Consider the following 18,333-nt stretch of genomic DNA (forward strand, 5'->3'; position numbering starts at 1 on the left):
GAGGGCATCCTAGCTCCCAGTGGCCACGGGTATGTCACAGGTCTCAATAAGGCAACTGCATAGCTCTTCACCAAACCCCTCCCCTTTTCCTTGCTGGTGCACAGAGCTAGACCTGGGTTAGGTTTAGCCATGGGACTGAGTTCTAGACTCATCCAGAAAAGCTCTCCTCCCATGCACCTTACTCTCTTCCCTGAGAACACATGCAGAGGCTCCAGGAGAGAACTCTGAAGTCCTATGTGGATTACAAAGCCATGAGAGGGAGGAGAATGAGCCCCTCAGTCATTCTTTGGCAGAGAGCCACCTCTAATCAGGAACACCTGTTTGGATTTTAGATGCGTGAGAAACAACCTTCCATTGGGTGGAACCATCGAGACGTGGGGGTTTATCTGTCACAGCAGTGAACATTACCCTAGAACACACGGAGCATCCAAGGAGGGAACTACAGTCCCCAGCATCTACTGAGAGAGACTACATTTCCCTCACACCTAATCCAGGCCATATTCCAGTCTTCTCAGCTCTCAGTTCAAAACAACCCCATTCACAGGATGCCTAGGTGGCTCAGTTGATTAAGCGATTGCCTTTGGCTTGGGTCATGATCCCAGGATCCTGGGATGGGGACCCCACACCAGGCTCTTTGCTTATCTGGAAGCCTGCGTCTCCCTCTGCCTGCTGCTCCCCCTGCTTGTGTGGTCTCTCTTTCTCTGACAAATAAGTAAAATCTTAAAAAAACAAAAGCAAAAAACCACAACCCCATTCTTCGCTACTGCTCCATCACAACCCTCGTTGACTGCTATCTTGCTTAGAGAACTGCAACAGCTTCGTGACCGCTGCTAACATTTTTTGCATCTTCCAGTCCATTCTCCATCAGCAGCCAGAGTCATCTTTTCCAAAATATTAGTTGGATCCCATCTCTTCTTCGTTGAAAACCTTCCAATACTCCTACCTTAGAGTCAAAGCCAAAGCCCTCACTTTGGCCCACAGGCCCTGCATGGACTGGCCCTTGCTGCCTCTCTGACCTCATCTCCCACCACCCCCACCTCTCTGTTCTTCCTCAAACACATCAAGTTCCTTCCAGCTTCAAGGGCTTGGCCCTTAGCTGTTGCTTCTCGCGGGGACACTCTCCCTCAGCTCCTTCATGCTGGACCTGCCACTTCTCATTCCTCAGGTCGAGATCATTTGCCACCTCCTCAGGGAGGCCATCCCTGACTGCCATCCTACCCTTCTGCCAGAATGGATTTCACAATCTCTTATTTGCTTTCTGTCTCCCCATTAGAATGCAAGCTCCAAAGAGAGCAGGAATCCTATCTTTTCTCCACCTTTTCACAACTATATTTCCGTGGAGCTAAAACAGCCCCTGCACAGAGTCAGCCCTCAGTGAGAAATAGTGAACTTTCTTCCTTAGGCATGTACCTGTGGTTTTACGTACAGGAGACAGTTGTCCTGAGCGGATGAGGCCTCCCAGCCTGCAGTGAGAATCCTGAGAGGACCTCATCCTTGGCAAGCGGAGATATGCCACATTTCCAGCATTCAATGGAAGCACGAGGGCCCTATGAGGACCCCTCTTTCTCCCATCCCGAGATACTGAAGGGACTACATTTCCCAAAAGACAACGCGCGTACCCGAGCGGGCCACAGTACCCAGGTGACAGAACAGAGTGCTCCACGCTTCTCAGCATCAGTGGAGGCAGGAGAACCACATCTCTGGGTAGGCCATAAAGGCAGCATCAGGGAGTAGCAGTTCATGTGGAAGGTGATCTGCCTGCAAATCTCTGGGCAACTGTCTAAAGAAGAAAGTTGGCCAGAGGCCCTTCCCAGAATGCCCTGGACAGGAGAGAACTGCAAGTCCCAGGATGTAAGTGGGACCTAGTCACGAAGCTACTGGCCCTCCACGTGGGAACTGGTGGGGACTTAGGCTCCACCCACTCAGATGGCCCCATTCACCCTAGCACCAATTCGTTACACTGGCTCCACCCCCAAACAGGCCCCGCCCCTTCTCCTACAGCTGGTCCTAGCCTATCCCTTCTACTTCTCAGTACTTGCAACTGGGCTTGGTCCTTTCCTACCAGAAGTCTGCTCCAGCTGGTCCCCCCCCCCCCACACACACACACCCCTCGTGCCCTCGGGTGGCAGGCCTCTTTCCAGGCCACAACCCGCTTCGGCCTCTGCCCCTCTCTCCTGCAGGCTCCTGGGTTGGCCTTCTAATTGGCTGAGCCTGCCTTTCTGGTGGGCCTTCAGCCTCCCAGGCCCAGCTTCTGGATTCTCACTTTCCACACCTTACGACTGGGGTTGTGCTTCTGCCCAAACCCCACTCCTGGGACTGTTTCCCACTCTAGATCTCGCCCCTTTCGTCCTGAGCGTAGGCCCTGCCATCTTCCTGGCCTCCCTCTGTGCCGCCTCACCAGCTAGCTCTCCCCTTGCCCGACTGCCGTCGCCCCCCCTTCCTGGCTGCATGGTTTTGCCCTTCCCCAGCTCATCTGCGACCCCTCTCCTCCCGCTCCTCCTTTCACAGGATGGCTCCGTCCTCCCACCTAGACTTCGAGAGCCCTTGCTTGCTCAGCTGGCCGAATCAGTTGACCAAGTCCTTCAGTACCCTGACCTCCGTGTACCCTTTCCTGGCCCTCTCCCTGCTTTCCTGTCTCCTGCCTCCTCAGTAGACCCCACCCCTTCCTGAACCCCGTTCCTTTCCAGCTGACCCCTTCCTTGCTGATCCCCAGATCCCACTCCTCCCTCAGAGCGGGCCCCCTCTGGCACACCCGTTTTGTTCCCAGTCCCCACCCCTCGCTGCCCTAACCCCGCCTCTTCCCCAGATTCCATTCCCTCCCCTGACTCGGTCCTCCCGGAGACCCTCAGTTCTCCGTATACTCTGCCCAGGACAGGCCTGTCTCTCACCCTGCTCCTGGGTCAGTGCCTCTGCGGGGTCCACTCACCCTATAGGCCACGCCCCCCAGTCAGCCCCGCCCCTCCCCTAGACCGGACTCTACCCTCGGACCCCACTCCGTCGCACATACGGCCCGCCTCCCCAACACGCGGCTGGCCCCGCCTCCCCGCAGGTCGCGCGCACCTTGGGCGTGAGCACGAGCGCGGCGCCGCCGTGCACGGCCACGATGGGCAGCGAGGTCTGCGCCGACAGGAAGTCGAGGATGGGCGCGACGGCGGGCGCGCGCGAGTCGTCCTCGAACACGACGCCGTGCACGCGCAGCCCCGACAGCAGGTCGCAGAGCTGCAGCACGAGGCTGCGCGGGTCCGAGCCGTTGAGCACCAGCGCCACCGGTCGCACGTCCAGGCCAGGGCTGCGCACGGCTGCCGCCACTGCCGGGCCCAGGCGCGCCGCCTCGGTCGCGTACGCGGGCCCCGAGAACACGAGCGCCACGTTAAGCGGCCGCGCCCCGCCGGGGCCCCCGCCAGGCCCGCCGGCCCCGCCCGGTCCCGGCGCCTCCTCCGGGAACGGGCTGGCGCACGCCAGCGCCAGCAGCAGCAGCATCTTAGCGGGGCCCCGAGGGCCGCGGGGGCCACCGGCGCCGCGCATCGCCTGCGGGCCCCTCCGGGCGGCCTCTGACACGGGAGAGCGGGCGCGCCGAGCCGGGGAGACCCCGGTAGCGGAAAAGGACACAGATGGGAGGAAAACAGAGAAGGGGAGACAGAGGAGACAAGACAGAGACACGGAGAAGAAGAGACAGAGAGGGAGAGACGCAGAGATAGGGAGAAGAGGGAAAGGTGGGGATAATAGAGACAGGGAGCGACAGAGAGAAACACACACACACACACACACACACACACACACACACAGGCAAAGGGAGAGCCAGAGATACGAGACAGGGAAAGTGGAGGTGGGTAATGGGGACAAAGAAGATACAGAGATAGGGAAAGAAGATAGACAAGGCAGGAATGGGGAGGATAATGAGACAGGACAGATGGGTAACAGACCCACAGAAATGGGATCAGAATCGGAGCAGAGAGAGACCGAGGGAAATGCGAAGAGAGATGAACACAGCCAGAGAGAGATGGTCAGAGAGAGACATGGACAGGAATAAGGAGAGAGAGGGTCAGAGTGACAGAGACAGGGAGAAGTGGAGGCAGAGAGAGATAAGACAGAGTGACAGAAATAGGGAGGGAATGATAGGGAGGCAAGGAGAGATGCAGAGATAGACAAGAAAGGTGGGAGAGATAAGAGAGGCGAGAAAGTTGGACAGAGACAGGAAGATGGAAAGAAGCCCAGAAAGACGGAGATGGACCCCACGGCCACCGAGAGACACGGACACACAAGAGATGGAGAAACAGGCAGAACAGATTGAGGGAGGAGGCAGGCAGAGCAGACAGAAAACATAGGAAGACAGAAATAGCGAACCAAGGCAAAGATCAAGACCCCCACCAGGGAGGTGCCCAGCACAGACATGAAAGGAAGGCCGGGAAGGCGGGTGGCAGGAGGGATCAAAAATAAAAGGAAGAAAAGTGAGGGGAAAAAAATGAGAAAGGGAAAAGGGGTCAGGTGTGTGGGGGGAGAGAAAGAAGAGAGAAAAAGAAATGAGCAGGGCATCCCAAGGAGAGAAAACACCCCCAGGACCTTACCCCCCACCTCAACCACAACCCCCAACCTCTTTTTGTCCCCCTATACTGTCCCTATCCCCCCCCCAAGTCTCAATGAGAGCTAGAAAGAGAGTCACGGCCCAGACGAGGTTGCAGGGTTGGGGGGCACAGCTGTGGAGAACTGGGGGGGCAGGGGTCCCTGGCTCCCAGCCCAGAGCAATTTAGTAAATTAGAGGAAATACAGCATCTCTTCCTGTGTCCCCTGTTGAATACTAGCTGCCTGGGGTGGTCGGGCTGGGAGCCCAGATGCCTGGCTCCTGGGTCTGAAGGAGGAGGGCACTGGGGGCCTGGACTCCTGGTTCCCAGAGAGAGATTAGAGCCTGCACTAGGGGCTTCCTGAGGGGGTGAGTGTCCAGAGGGGGAAGAGTTCTCTCTTGGCTGTCAATCAGGCTCCTGTCCGGTTGCCATGGTAGCGCAGGCCTCCTCTACCCCACAGGGTGGGGGAAAGGCCCACACCCCTTCCCCTGCTTACAGGGCTCACTGCCTGCCCCCCCCCCACACCTGCCTTCCTAGGGATCCTGGGCCATGGTCTCCCCAGGGATGGGGGTGGGGACTCCTAGTGTGCCCGTCCCTCCCAAATCCTGGCTCCCCTGGCCCCTCCTCTCTTCTGCCCTTCCCCAAGCAGCTGGCTCAATCAGTGCTCAGAATAGACCCCCCCACCCCAAAATAACCCACAGCTGTGGCCTGGCCCCCGCGGGGTTAACACTCACTCTCTCCTCCCTTGCCCGTTGCTTCTCATCCCTCAGACCCTCCTCTGCCTCTCTTAGACCCACCCCTGCTTGGCCTCTGTCCTTGGGGACCCCAGGGTCCTGTTCCCCGCTGAGGCCCAGGAGGCAACTCCAGCCCCACCCTTCTTAGGAAGCTGGTACCGAGTCCTCTCGTGGTGAGGGCAGTCTCCCACTCCTCTAGGGTCTGAGTAGTGGCATCTCTAGCCACTGGGGGACTCTGGAGGCCCAGTTCCCAGAACCTATGCCCTCAGGGATCACATTGCCCAGGTCCTCAACCTCCACCTTGTCTCAGTCCCCAGGTCCATTCCCATGGGGCCCAAGAGCCGAACCCCCTCATCCTCTGCCTGTTGGAGACTCAGGAGACTGGGCCCCCAACCCCCTCTTCCCTCAGACACAGAAGCTCTCTCTTAACTTCTCCCATAAAGACTCAAGATGAGTCTCAGCACCCTTCTCCCCCAAGACCCAGGAGTCTGGGTGCTCTGCTCTGTCTTTTCCCAGGACCCAGAATTCTTGGCCCCCTCCAGCCCCTAAACTGGGTGCCCAGATTCCTCTATGCCCAGAAACCAGAAGTTCAGGTCCATAGCCCTCTCCTCTCTTAAGAACCCCGTTTTTGCCTCAAACTCCGTCAGTCCCACCATCCTGGGAGGCCCCCCCCATTCCCCGCCAGCTCCAGCTTCCTGTCATCCCACTCAGGTCCTGTACACAGCACAGGCTGTCCCCCAGCTAAGAAGGAGGAGGGTGCCAGAGATTCCTGGGGTGTCCCTGTCTCCATCACTACCCCCTCAATCCATCACAAAAGAGGCAAGAGGCCACTTTGATCAACAGCCCGCCCCCCCCTCCCAGCGTGCTGCAGACGGCATTCCGTCCCCCCCACCTTCCAACACCATTCTCTCCCCACCCTAATCCTGGTGCTCAGACCAGGCTGGAAGGGTATTCCAGAACCTTGAGGAAAGGGTGGTAGCTTGGGGTGAGGGGTGCTTGGGGCCTGGATGCCCTCAAGGACCTTGGCGGGGGTATTAATAGCAGACTCATAGCTCTGAGAAGGGAGGGGAGAGCGAGAGGAGAGAGGGAGAGGGCCGGCCAGCGAGGGGGGAGACCGATGCGGGCAGGGGGATGCAGAGGGAAGATGGGATGGAGAGATAGGGGACAGAGACAGATATGGGGTGTCAGGTATGCAGTGCTAGGGAGAGGGTGCAAAGTGTCCAAGAAATGGGGGGTTAGGAGGTCTGAGGAGTAGAGACCCAGGAAAAAGGGGCTCAGAGAGGGAGAAAGAGAGGGGGCGGAGGAGAGCCTCCAGGAGACAAGGGAGCTGGGGAGGGCCAGAGACCCCTGCTCCGTGCCACCCCCCCCCCAGAGGACCTGGCCAACTTTCCCTGTCCTAGATCTGGGGGTCCACATTCCCACCCACCCCTGCATCCCCTACCCCGGCCTTACCTTTTCATGACCCTGTTCTGTGGGGGGTATTGCGGGGGGGCAGGACCGGAACCCAGAGTCCAGCGACCCAAAGATTCGGTGGAGGGCTCAGGGAACCGCTGGGGGGGCCAGGCCCCGGAGCGGCGGCAGCGGCAGTGGTGGTGGCAGCAGCAGCAGCGGCGGTGGGGACCTCCTGCCTGTCCCCGGCTCCTCCGGCTCTCCCTCCTGGTCTTCGGTCCCGTCCTGCCCTGTCTGTCCCCCAAGGTTGCGGCCACCCCAACTAGGCGAGGACGCGGCTACACATGTTGCGCTGGAAGTTGGGCCCCGGACATTGCGGAGGCTGTCGGGGTGTCCTCTCACCGCCCCGACCCCGTGGGGATCCCCCCTCCGCCCACCTGGGGTGCCCCCCTCTGCCGCTTCAGCCCCGGCTCCTCCCCCCTGTCCATGTGTCCGGTCCCGCCTCTCCCTGGCTCATTTGCACCCCCACCCTTTGTGCCCTCAGCGCCCCCCCCTTCCAGCGTCTGTGTCTGTCTGTCTGTCTGGGTCACCTCTGAAGCCCGCGGCTGGTGTGTGTGCGTTTGTGTGAGGGGTGGGAGGGTGCTTGTCTGGGGACCCGCTTGTCCCTTCCTCTCTTGGCCACCTCCAGACCCCCCTCAGCACCCCCACACTCAAACCCAGGCAGAAACACACACATACACACACGCATACACGCACGGCCTCACTTCCCTGGGATTCCCCCTCAACACCCCCGGAGCTTGAGGAGGGAGACATACACACATACACAGACACACACACACACACATACACACACACACACAGGGGGTCCAATGGGGGCCAGGCTGCCACTGCCGTCCGGGGCTGTTCGGACAGACAGGAGGACACAGGCAGCTGGGGACGCCAGACGCCCAGCCGGACGCAGGCAGGAGGCACAGAGTCCAGGTACACACCATCCATTCGGGTTTGGGGGGCTGGAGGGAGGAAACTGGGGGCCCCACGACACCTAGGCAGGAGGCTCAGAATCGGTACAGACAGACAGACCCCTCCCTCCCTTTTTCCCTCCCTCCCTCCCTCCCTCAGCCGCCGCAGCCCTTACAGACACACCCCCCCTTCACCAGCCCAGCCCCAGACACCCTGACACACAGATCCTCACCGGGCAGATGGCAGATGCACGAGAGACCCCTGGGGGCCAGGCGGACCCACCCAGGTCGACACCCCCCAGCTGGGCACTGGTGGCCGAGGGCGGCTGCGGGCGGAGGGTGGCGGCAGCAGCCGCTGCTCGGAGGAGCTGGAGCGGGAGGGACTCGCACACTCGCTCTGTTCTCGCACACACACACTCACTCGGGATGCGATTAACATTCAGTCCCCGTCCGCCCCTGCCGGGAGACCCACAGCCCCCCTCTTGGCCTCCCTGGGGACCCCTCCTTCTGCCGGGGCTGGGGGAGGGGGCTGCCCCCAACCCCAACTCCCAGCTTCCGCCTTCCTTCTGGGACAAGAGAATGAGGGGTCGCAAATAAAAAGGGAGGAAGTGTGTGTTGAGTGGGGCGGGGTGGGGGGGCGGTGGAGGGGAGGGAGGCAGGGACTCAGAACCCAGCATTGACACAGTGGCTTTGGTCCTGGTCTCCATGAGCCTAGGGGCTACTGCCCTCTGCCCCCTCCCCAGTTTGAGGCTTGAGAAGCAGGAGGCCATTCCCAGACTTCCGTCTCCGCCATGCTAGGACCCATCTTTTGGCTTCTATTGCCCCAGAAGCCAGGCTTGCAAACTAGGTCTCCATCATGAAGCTAGGAGTCTGGGCTCCCAGCCCCCTCCTCTCTCAGATTTGGCTATTCAAGTCCCCAGCCCCCTCCTCCCTCCAACCCTAAGGTCCCCCAGTGCCTCCTCCCTCAGATCCCTTCCTCCAGGCCGGGTCCTCATTGGGCACTCAGACAACCCGACCCCCCAGCACAAGCCGACTTCAGGGGCCCACGAGTCCGAGACTGATGGATGTCACCCTCAGGCAGCCCATCCATCCAGGCCTCTGAGGAAACCAATGCCACTTCTGCTGCTGAGGTACCCTGGCCTCCGTCACCCATGGGTACTCAAACATCCAAGAGGAAAGCAGTGACTGCTTCCTCCTAGACACAGCCTGGACCCCAGAGCAGCCCTTGGGCCAGCTGTCCAGGTCGTGGCCCTCATGCTGGAGAGGCTGGGCCCACCGTTCTCTAAAGTGCTGGGGTGGGGTGGAGTGCAGGGCCCCTGGGCCCCTGAGGGCAGAGCCCAGGACAGTGTGTGTGCATGCCTGTGAGGGGACAGGGCTGTGGGGGGCTGACTCCAGGGTCTGGGAGAACAGGGGTGATAAAGAAGAAACTGGGGACCTGAATCTGTGGGTCCCATGGGGAGGGAGGGATTGTGCATCTAGGTTCCTGGGCCAGGATGCTGGAGACACAAGTCGGTTGAGGTGGGACCCTAAATCTCAGGGAACTGGGCCGGCGGGGGCGGGGGGGGGGGGGGGATGGTGGTGGTGGTGGTGGTGCACACTCTTGGGTCTGAGGGAAGAAAGGGGCTGAGGTTCCAGACTCTTGGGTCCTAGGGAATGAAGGCGCTGAGGATCCAGACTCCTGGGTCTGAGGGAGGGGCTAGGGCCTGCTTTCTGGTTTTTTGGGTGGATTGGACCTGGAGGCCCCTGAAAGGCCAGTGTCTGGGGCCCTGTCCAGGATTTTTAAAGCTCACAGACCAGCCTCCCGAATCCTTGACAAAGGCAGAGGCTGGGAGGCTGAGCTGCCGCCCTTGCAGAGGCACAGATCGCCCGGAGGAGCAGGCGCCAGATTTGGGAGTTTCAGATCCCATCGACCCCACAAATTCCTACCAAGCAGCCTTGGGGGTGCCTTTAGCTCCGATGCTGCAAGCTGGGAGATGAGGGATAGGGGGCGCCGGAGACCCGGAACTCCGCCCTCGGGGGCGGAGCCTCACGCCCGACTCCTCCCCCTCCCGCCCTCCTCCCTCTTCCCAGCTCCGGCTCCGCCACCAGCTCCGGCCTCGGCTCCCCCTCCCAGAGCCCCCTCCCCGGAGCGGAGCCCACCCGAGGGCCCCTCTCCCGCCCCCCCAAGCCCAGCCACCCAGTCAGAACATCAGCCCCGGGGGTCAGACCCCCTCCAGCCTGCCTCCCACCAGCCCAGCCCTGCCAGACCCCCCCAAAGCATGAATCTCTTCCGATTCCTGGGAGACCTCTCCCACCTCTTAGCCATCATCTTGCTACTGCTCAAAATCTGGAAGTCCCGCTCTTGTGCCGGTGAGATGCCCACCGGGGCGGGAGAAGGGGGGAGAGTGCGGGGGACATCCCAGGACTCGGGGAAGGGTTTGGAGGCACTAAGGGGACGGGTCTCCCCACCCATTCCCCCCACCCACTGCTTGCTGGGTATCCCCCTTCCAGGTCCGGGGTCACTGGAGGGTCAGTTCCCTTCCCCAGAATAGGGGTGCATACACTTGGGTGGGGGTGGCTCCGGGCACCCAATTCAGGTCCCGCGGGCCCTTCTCTGTTGGCCCCAGGATTTCGGGGCTGGGAACCGGAGCCGTGGCGGGCAGGGAGGTGGCTGGGAGTTGGTGACGTGGACCGTGGCGGCCAGGAAGGGAGCGGGAGAGCGGCGACCGGTTCCAGGGGGCTGAGGTCAAATGGGGTCCTTCCGAGGCCCCACCTTGTGTCCGGACTGTGGGAGGACCCCGAGGGGGCCGGGAGTGGCGGTGAGGCCTAGCCTGGGACAGAGCCTCGGGCTGGAGTAGCTTCAGGGCCGGGCTGCCCCCTGGCTGTGGGCCGTGGGAAAGGGCCCTGCTCCGGCGGGGAGGGCGGGGAGGCCTCCAGGGACAGCTGCACTCTGGAGCCGACTCTGGGATGGTCCCAGGCGCTGGGCCTCGCTGTACAGCCCACGCCCAGCCTACCCCCCCCCCCCCACTCTCTCACAGGGATTTCAGGGAAGAGCCAGGTCCTGTTTGCTGTGGTGTTCACTGCCCGATACCTGGACCTCTTCACCAACTACATCTCACTATACAACACGTGCATGAAGGTAAAGGCTCTGCCCTTCCTGTGGGCCTCCCCTGCTGAGGGGGGAGCCAAGCAAGGGTCCTAGGGAGGAGGGAGTATGGATCCCAGACTTCTAGGTCCAAGGGGGGAAGGGGCTGAGGTTCCAAAGTCCTGGGTCTGAGGGAAAAGGGGGCTGGAGGTGAGGACTACTGAGTCTGAGGGAGGAGGGGCTGGGGGGGTGAGGACTCCTGGGTCTGAGGGAGGAGGGGGCCCGGAGTTCCAGACTCCTAGGTTCAAATTGCTTGGAGCCTCAGGCCCTGTGCTTTGTGCTGAAGCGCGCTTCTGGTCATCCCCCTTGGCAGGTGGTCTACATTGCCTGTTCCTTCACTACAGTCTGGATGATTTACAGCAAGTTCAAAGCCACTTATGATGGGAATCACGACACATTCCGGGTGGAGTTCCTTGTTGTTCCCACGGCCATCCTGGCGTTCCTGGTCAACCATGACTTCACCCCTCTAGAGGTAGGCTACCTGGCAGGGGCCCTGTAGTGGCTGGTGGCAGAACGGCTGTTGACAGTGGACCTTCTCGAAGGCTTCCTTGTGCAGGGTTTTCTCAGACTTCCTTATTTATTGTATTTTTTAAAAGATTTTATTTACTTATTTGAATGAGGGAGAGGGAGCACAAGCAGGGGGAGGGTCAGAGGGAGAAGCAGGCTCCCTACTGAGCAGAGAGCCTGATGCGGGACTCCATCCCAGGACCCTGGGATCATGACCTGAGCCAAAGGCGGACGCTTAACTGACCAAACCCCCCAGGTGCCCCCAGACTTCCTTATTTTAGGACATGCAAGTTTAGCACACAGGTTCGGGAGTCCGATGGTATTAATGCAGTAACAGCAGCGCTCACGGCGTTCTAGTGCTGCTCTAAGCATTTCTTTGTACAGCAGCCCCATTTTACAGAGGAGGCAGCTGAGGCTTAGGGAGTGTAAATGACATGTCCAAGATTATTGGCTTAGTGAATAGCTCCAGAATTGGGAATGGGGTTTCTGGAGCCACGCTACTTGGATTTGAATCCCACATCTGCAACTTTCTATCACTGTGACCTTGGGCATGTGACTTGACTCCTCCATGTCTTGGTTTCCCTATCTGTAAAGTCCCAATTGGGTCATTGTGAGGATTTACTGATCATGTAGCATGGTCCTGTGGTTAAACACCTAGACTGTGGAAGCAGAGAGCAGGGGTGGGTCAAAGCCAGCTTCTGCTACTCAGCAGCTGCAGGACTGTGGGACTTTGGGCAAGTCTGTCATTTTGCTGGGCCTCAGTCTCCTCGTCTGTAAAATGGGGATAATCAATTCCTATTTCATAGGTTTTTTTTGTTTTTGTTTTTAAGATTTTATTTATTTACTTGACAGAGAGAGCACAAGCAGGGGGAGAGGCAGGTAGAGGGAGAGGGAGAAGCAGGCTCCCTGTGGAGCAAGGAGCCCAGTGCAGGATTCGATCCTATGACCCTGAGATCATGACCTGAGCTGAAGGCAGATGCTTTAACTGACTGAGCCACTCAGGTGTCCATTCCTATGGTTCTAATGAGAGGTTTGTATTGGTAAAGCACAGTGTCTGGTCCTGAGTTGTAAATACCGTGTCAATGTTAATTTAATGACTGAAGTTTAATACCCTGTTGATACTTCTCCTAAAAGGCACGGTTTTCATCCCATAATTTGGTTTGCACCTGTACAAATTCCTGGGAACAATTTTGAGAGGGCCTGTGCTAAGTCTGTGAACTCACACTTCTTGAGGCCCAGTGGGAATCAGAAAATAGAGCAGCCCTCCTTCCCCTAGACCCTTTCTGGCCTTGCAGGAAGCTGGCCTTGGGTGGCCAGATGTGCTGATGTTTTCCACATAGATCTCAATTAGGGAGTTTTCCTAAAAGATTGAGCTTTACAAATTTGCCCACATATTTGAATTATATTTCTTTTTTTATTTTTAAGGATTTTTTTGTGTGTTTGTTTTTTTTTTAATAATCTCTACATCCAACATGAGGCTCGATCTCATGACCCTGAGATCAAGAGTACTGTGCTCTTCAGACTGAGCCAGCCAGGCACACCTCAACATTTTTTTTTAAAGATTTTATTTATTTTTTTGTCACAGAGAGATATCACAAGTAGGCAGAGAGGCAGGCAGAGAGAGAGGGGGAAGCAGGCTCCCTGCTGAGCAGGGAGCCTGATGTGGGGCTCAATCCCAGGACCCTGAGATTATGACCCAAGACGAAGGCAGAGGCTTAACCCACTGAGCCACCCAGGCGCCCCAAAATATATTTTCAAAAGCACCGTGAAGGCCAGACAAATTTGACCAAGGGAAGCATTGGCTCACAGGTCCCAGGAATGTCAGAAGGAGGCTGTACCGTGCTGTGGCGGGAACCCTGGGAGCCCTGGTCTTTGCAAGCATACCATCCTCACCACTTTTCTGGACCACTTACCCATTCTGCAGATGAGGAAATAGATGCTGGGGGAAAGAACTGGGGCTTGCTCTAGATGAAGGTGGCCAGGCTAGAACTCAGGACACTTGACTCCAGCTTTTGCAATTCCCTCACTCAGAGCGGGGAGGTCACTCGTGCAAAGTATTGGCACCCATGGTGTGTCCTGCTCTGCACTGGCTGTTCTAGATACCTCATCCTCTGATCCCTTGGCCATCCAGGACGCAGACATCCTCATCCCCATTTCTTAGAGCACTAAGGAGAGGCTTAGAGGGGAGAGCTCACAGGATTTGAACCCTGGTCCACCACCCATGCTGTTACCTGGTGCATGCTAAAAAAAAAAAAAAAAGATTTTTAAATTATGGAAGAAAATTATTTTTTAAGAATTGAGACATCACAGGGCATCTGGGTGGCTTAAGCATCTGCTTTCGACTCAGGTTATCATCCCAGGGTCCTGGGATTGAGGCCCATGTCAGGTCTGCTTCTCCCTCTCCCACTCCCCCTACTTGCGTTCCCTCTCTCACTGTCCCTCTCTCTGTCAAATAAGTAAATAAAATCTTAGGGAAAAAATAAAAAGAATTCAGACATTAGGAATAGAGAAATTAACATGATGAAAATATGATCTTCCCTCTCCTCTTCTGTCATAATTCTCTTCCCTAAGATTGATCCCAGGGGTAACAGTTGGGCGTGCATCAATTTAATGGGTACATTTTTTTGAGAGCCTTGATATGCTTGACTTGCTGAGAGCGGTGCTGGAGGATTCTGAGTGATCACGGGAGCAAGCGCTGGAGTGCCTGGGCAGGAATCTGTTTCTATCCCTATTGTAGCTGTGCGACCTTGGGCCTCAGTCTTCTTTGTGTAATGGGAATAACAATAGGATTCAGCTCCTGGGAGTAAGACATAAGGTGGTAGAGCAGCGCCTTGGGTATGGTAAATGGTGGGTGAGCATGAGATGTTCCCCCCTTTTCTCCCATAGACCAAAATAACAGGGGAAGAGCATCACCCGCCACCTGGCCTTGTGCTCTGAGGGGAAATTTCGGTGGGTGTCCGACCAAAAGTCACCCAGGTGGGACTTTCAGGTGGCTGAGGACTGAGAAGGAGCTGACAGATGTCTGTAGTCTCCCTTCCCGCTCCTACGATCCCTGTCCTGCTCACAAGTGATGATTGTCACTGTTTTCTAAATGGTGGCCGGTGACAGACAGGCACACGGGGAGCTGGCTCCCGTTCACTCACACATTCATTCAGGTGTCAAATAGGTGCCTGGCTCTGTGGCCATGGGGTGAACAAGATGTGGGATCTGGGCCTCGTGGAGCTCGCTCTTGTTCTGGTGAGAGCTAAGAAGGAGGACAGAAGGGGGGAGATGTGACAGTCCTAGGGGTAGGAGGAGGAGCACTGCCTCCAAACCCTCACTTCTCATCCCAGCTTTGTTGCTTCCTAGCCACGTGCTCCTGGGCTGATCTCTGGGCCTCAGTTTCTTCATCCATAGAATGGGGATGCCAGTGATGGGATCTCCTTGCTGGGGTGGTGGTGAGGATTAAATTGTGGGGGTACAGATGACACGGGCAGAGTGGTGTCTGGCACACGGCACACGGTGAAGGGAGGTCTCTCAGAAGCGATAGATCAGTGAGGCAATAAGGAGGGTGGAAGAAGCCAAATATGACAGTCTGTGGAAGAGCTGAGGGAACAGCAAGTTCAAAGGCCCTGGGGCAAGAAGGAGTGTGGTGTGTTGGAGGACCAGCTGGAAGGCTGCCTCTTGGAGAGCAAGGGAGGGAGTAAGGCTGGAATGGGCCTTAAAGGCCACTGTTAGGAATTTGGAATTTATTCTGGTTGTGATAAGCAGCAGTGACTGGACTTTAAGTCAGGGAGTGAGAGAACCTGATTTATCTCTCTAAAGATTTTGCATTGAATGTCATCCCAGCAAGGGTGGGAAAATTAGCCCCATTTTAGAAATAAGGAAACGGAGGCTCAGAGAATCTGGGTCTCTTGTCCAAGGTCTCATAAAAGGGAAATCTCAGAGCCAAGATTCCAACCCAGGGTGCCTGGGTGGCTCAGTGGGTTAAGCTTCTGCCTTCAGCTCATGTCATGATCTCAGGGTCCTGGGACCGAGCCCCGCGTCCAGTTTTTGCTCAGCGGAGAGCCTGCTTCCCCATCTCTCTCTGCCTGCTTCTCTGCGTACTTGTGATTTCTCTCTCTGTGTGTCAAATAAATAAATAAGATCTTAAAAAAAAAAAAAAAAGAGTCCAGCCCAATCTGCCTCTCAGAGGGGCATGACTGCAAAGTACTCAGGAGCACTGCCTCCACACCCTCACTTCTCATCACAGCTGTGTTGCTTCCTAGCCTTGTGCTCCTGGGCTGATCTCTGGGCCTCAGTTTCTTCATCCATAGAATGGGGATGCCAGTGACGGGATCTCCTTGCTGGGGTGGTGGAGAGGATTAAATTGTGGGGGTACAGATGACACGGGCAGAGTGGTGTCTGGCACACGGCGAGTGCCGGGTCAGCACTGCTGTCCCTGTTCTTTCTCCACCGTCCCTGCGCCGGTGACTGCGAGGCCGTCCACCGCAAGCTCCCCCACCCTGTCCCCCACTGCCTCACCCCGCTGTCCATCCCTGCTTCTTGGGCTCCGCACAGATCCTCTGGACCTTCTCCATCTACCTGGAGTCGGTAGCCATCCTGCCCCAGCTGTTCATGGTGAGCAAGACGGGGGAGGCCGAGACCATCACCAGCCACTACTTGTTCGCGCTGGGCGTCTACCGCACGCTCTATCTCTTCAACTGGATCTGGCGTTACCACTTCGAGGGCTTCTTCGACCTCATCGCCATTGTGGCAGGCCTAGTCCAGACTGTCCTCTACTGCGATTTCTTCTACCTCTACATCACCAAAGGTAGACTGCGTGGAGGGCCAGCCGCAAGGCATCCTGTCCCATCCCCAGCTCCCGTCCCCAGCTCCCGCCCTGCGTGGGGCCCAGGCTCTGTCTCCCTAGCCCTGCAGCCTTCCTCTCCTGGCTTCTGGGGCCCCCGGCTCACTGCCTTCCTAGGAGTTTGGACCTCCAGCTCCCGCCTACCAAAGCACCAAAGCATCATACTTCTAGTTCTCCAAGCCCCTGTGTCCCTGGGGAAGGAACAGCAAGGCATCCGGGGCCCGGGGTCCTGCTGTCTACTGCAGACTAGCGACCTCCCGTGACCCCACAGTGAGTGGGCGTCCCTCTCCCCAGCCCCTGGGCCTTTGGAGGATGAGGAGACAGGATAAAAAGAGGGCAGGAGAGGCCTCTGACATTTCTGCACTCAGAATCCATCCTAGGCCTTCCTCTCGGCCTCAGGTTCCAGATCCCATGAGAAAAAAATCAGAATTCTATCTCCCCAACCCCAGCAGTGCTCAGAGAAGGGAGAGCCTCCTCTCTGCTGCTTGGTCTCTGTCCTCACCCTCCGGGACTCAGGCCCACCATGGTTCATACACTCATTCCTTCAGCCATCCAGCAAACGTACTGAGCACTTTGCTGTGTCCCCAGCCAGGGCTAGGCTCTGGGTGAGCAGCGGAAGGGAGAAAGGCTGCCCTCCCCTCCCCTGTGTTCTAGGCGGGGCTGGGGGAGATGGTGTAGGACCAAGGAGAGAGAGCTGGTTACAGACAGCAAGAGAGAAGGAAACCAGGGATGGGTCGGGGAACAACCAGGGGGTGGGGCGAGGGGAGCGGTCTGAGGGGGGGACGATGGAAGCAGGGAACTGAGACACGAAGAGCCGGTCAGTATGAAGGAGAGAGGGGACAGTAAGGGCAGAGCGTGGAGACAGCCTGTGGGCCCTCCGGATTAAGGCTAGGCGGGTGGGGGGGTGAGTGATGGCACCTGGCCAGCCCTCCTGGGCCTTGGACCCTGTCCTTTGGAGACCCCTAGGTGCCTCTTGCCTGCACTGCTCAGCCCAGCCCTGGGCAGTTACGGCCTGTCCTCCCCAGCTCATGATGCGGGGTCCCACGGCTGACCCTCCAGCCCATGTTGGAGGCTGTCCCCTCCGCAGGGTCCCTTGCTAATACCTGCCCCCTCTGTCTCCTTGCAGTCCTGAAGGGGAAGAAGCTGAGTTTGCCGGCGTAGCCCTGGGCCTGGCCATCCCTCTCCTCGGCGGCCCCGTGAGAGGCAGAGGAAGGCAGCGAAAGACAAAGATTGCCTTCCCGTCCAGGGGTGACTTTTTAAAGAACCAACCTCTCCGCACTCCCCAGTCCCCCTCCTGCCAGGTTTCAGGGGGGCGGTGGAGGACCCAAGTCTTGGGGAGCTCAGGACCTGGGGTGTTTGTAGTTTTTTGCCTTTTAGAGAAGAAGAAAAAAAAATCTTTCCACTATTTAGTTTTTGATTCTGATGACTCCCTTCTCTTCTACTCTCTGGCCCCCGATTTTTATAAACTGTTTTTGAGTGTCCTGTGGGGCGGGGCAGGGTCGGAGATCTTTTCCCTCCCCCAAGCCCCTCGGCTTCCTTCCAGATCCTACCCCCAGCCCGCCAGTTGCCAAACACTAACCTTGCACATACCCACCTGTCTGACCTCCCACCATGGCCAATTATACAGACTCCCCGCCAACCCCCCCAAAAGTTCAGGACTGGGGAGAGGGAGGAGGGGAGGAACGGTATCCCTGATTTTTCAAGATAATTTTTTTCCAGAGTTTGGATTTTTTGGTCTTGCCCTCATTTTTTGACAATTTGGGGGAGGTGGGGGTGCAGGGCCGGACGTGGCAAAGGGGGTTGGCCTGAGGGTCACTGTGGCTCATCAGCCACATTTTTGTACAGAATTGATGGTTGATTCTTTGTTCTCTTGAAATAAACCGAGGAAAATGATGCCTCTTTCGCTACTCCTTGCCCTCTCTCTGGTGTTTTTGGGGTCCCTCCCGTTCCTCCGCCCCCGTCTGCTTCTCCTTTATCCCGTCAACAGCCTGCAGGTGACCGAAGCCTAGGGAGGAGGCAGGTGAGAAGCTGGGCTCCCCAAGACTCTGAGCTGCACCCTCCCTCACTCCTCATGGCTGTGATGGGGAAGAGGTTTCGGGGGGCAGGGGAAGGAAAATCTTGAAGATTCTCTTTATCCTGGCATAGAGCTTCCCTGGCAGTTCTCCCAAATCCCAGGACTGCCGAGAGCCTTCCAAAACACGTGATTTAGAGGTCACCAGCGGGCAGCCCCTGT

At 57.7% G+C, this 18,333-nt stretch overlaps 2 protein-coding genes across 3 annotated transcripts in view; one reads left to right on the top strand and one right to left on the bottom strand.

Annotated features, from left to right (window-relative positions):
- Window positions 1-9,058, bottom strand: part of GRIN2D (glutamate ionotropic receptor NMDA type subunit 2D) — a 40,610-nt gene extending 31,552 nt beyond the window's left edge. Inside the window, exons 1-3 of one of the 2 annotated variants that reach the window (XM_082710467.1) lie at window positions 7,875-9,058; window positions 6,746-7,034; window positions 3,061-3,551 (exon numbers count right to left, since the gene is read on the bottom strand). In XM_082710467.1, the coding sequence (XP_082566593.1) occupies window positions 3,061-3,525 (465 nt within the window). In that variant the 5' untranslated portion in view covers window positions 3,526-3,551; window positions 6,746-7,034; window positions 7,875-9,058. Of the gene's footprint in view, window positions 1-3,060; window positions 3,552-6,745; window positions 7,779-7,874 lie in introns of those variants that run through there. The other variant, XM_082710468.1, reaches the window with a different exon arrangement.
- A 625-nt stretch (window positions 9,059-9,683) lies between these two features.
- On the top strand, window positions 9,684-18,007 carry KDELR1 (KDEL endoplasmic reticulum protein retention receptor 1). Its single transcript, XM_082711310.1, has 5 exons — window positions 9,684-9,990; window positions 10,659-10,759; window positions 11,079-11,237; window positions 15,812-16,064; window positions 17,227-18,007. The coding sequence occupies exons 1-5, from the start codon at window positions 9,900-9,902 to the stop codon at window positions 17,259-17,261; spliced, it is 639 nt and encodes a 212-aa protein (XP_082567436.1). The 5' UTR covers window positions 9,684-9,899; the 3' UTR covers window positions 17,262-18,007.
- The last annotated feature ends 326 nt before the right edge of the window (window positions 18,008-18,333 follow it).

Source organism: Mustela nivalis, assembly GCF_964662115.1.
Source record: "Mustela nivalis genome assembly, chromosome: 18".
In the NCBI taxonomy this organism is placed as follows: Eukaryota; Metazoa; Chordata; class Mammalia; order Carnivora; family Mustelidae; genus Mustela; species Mustela nivalis.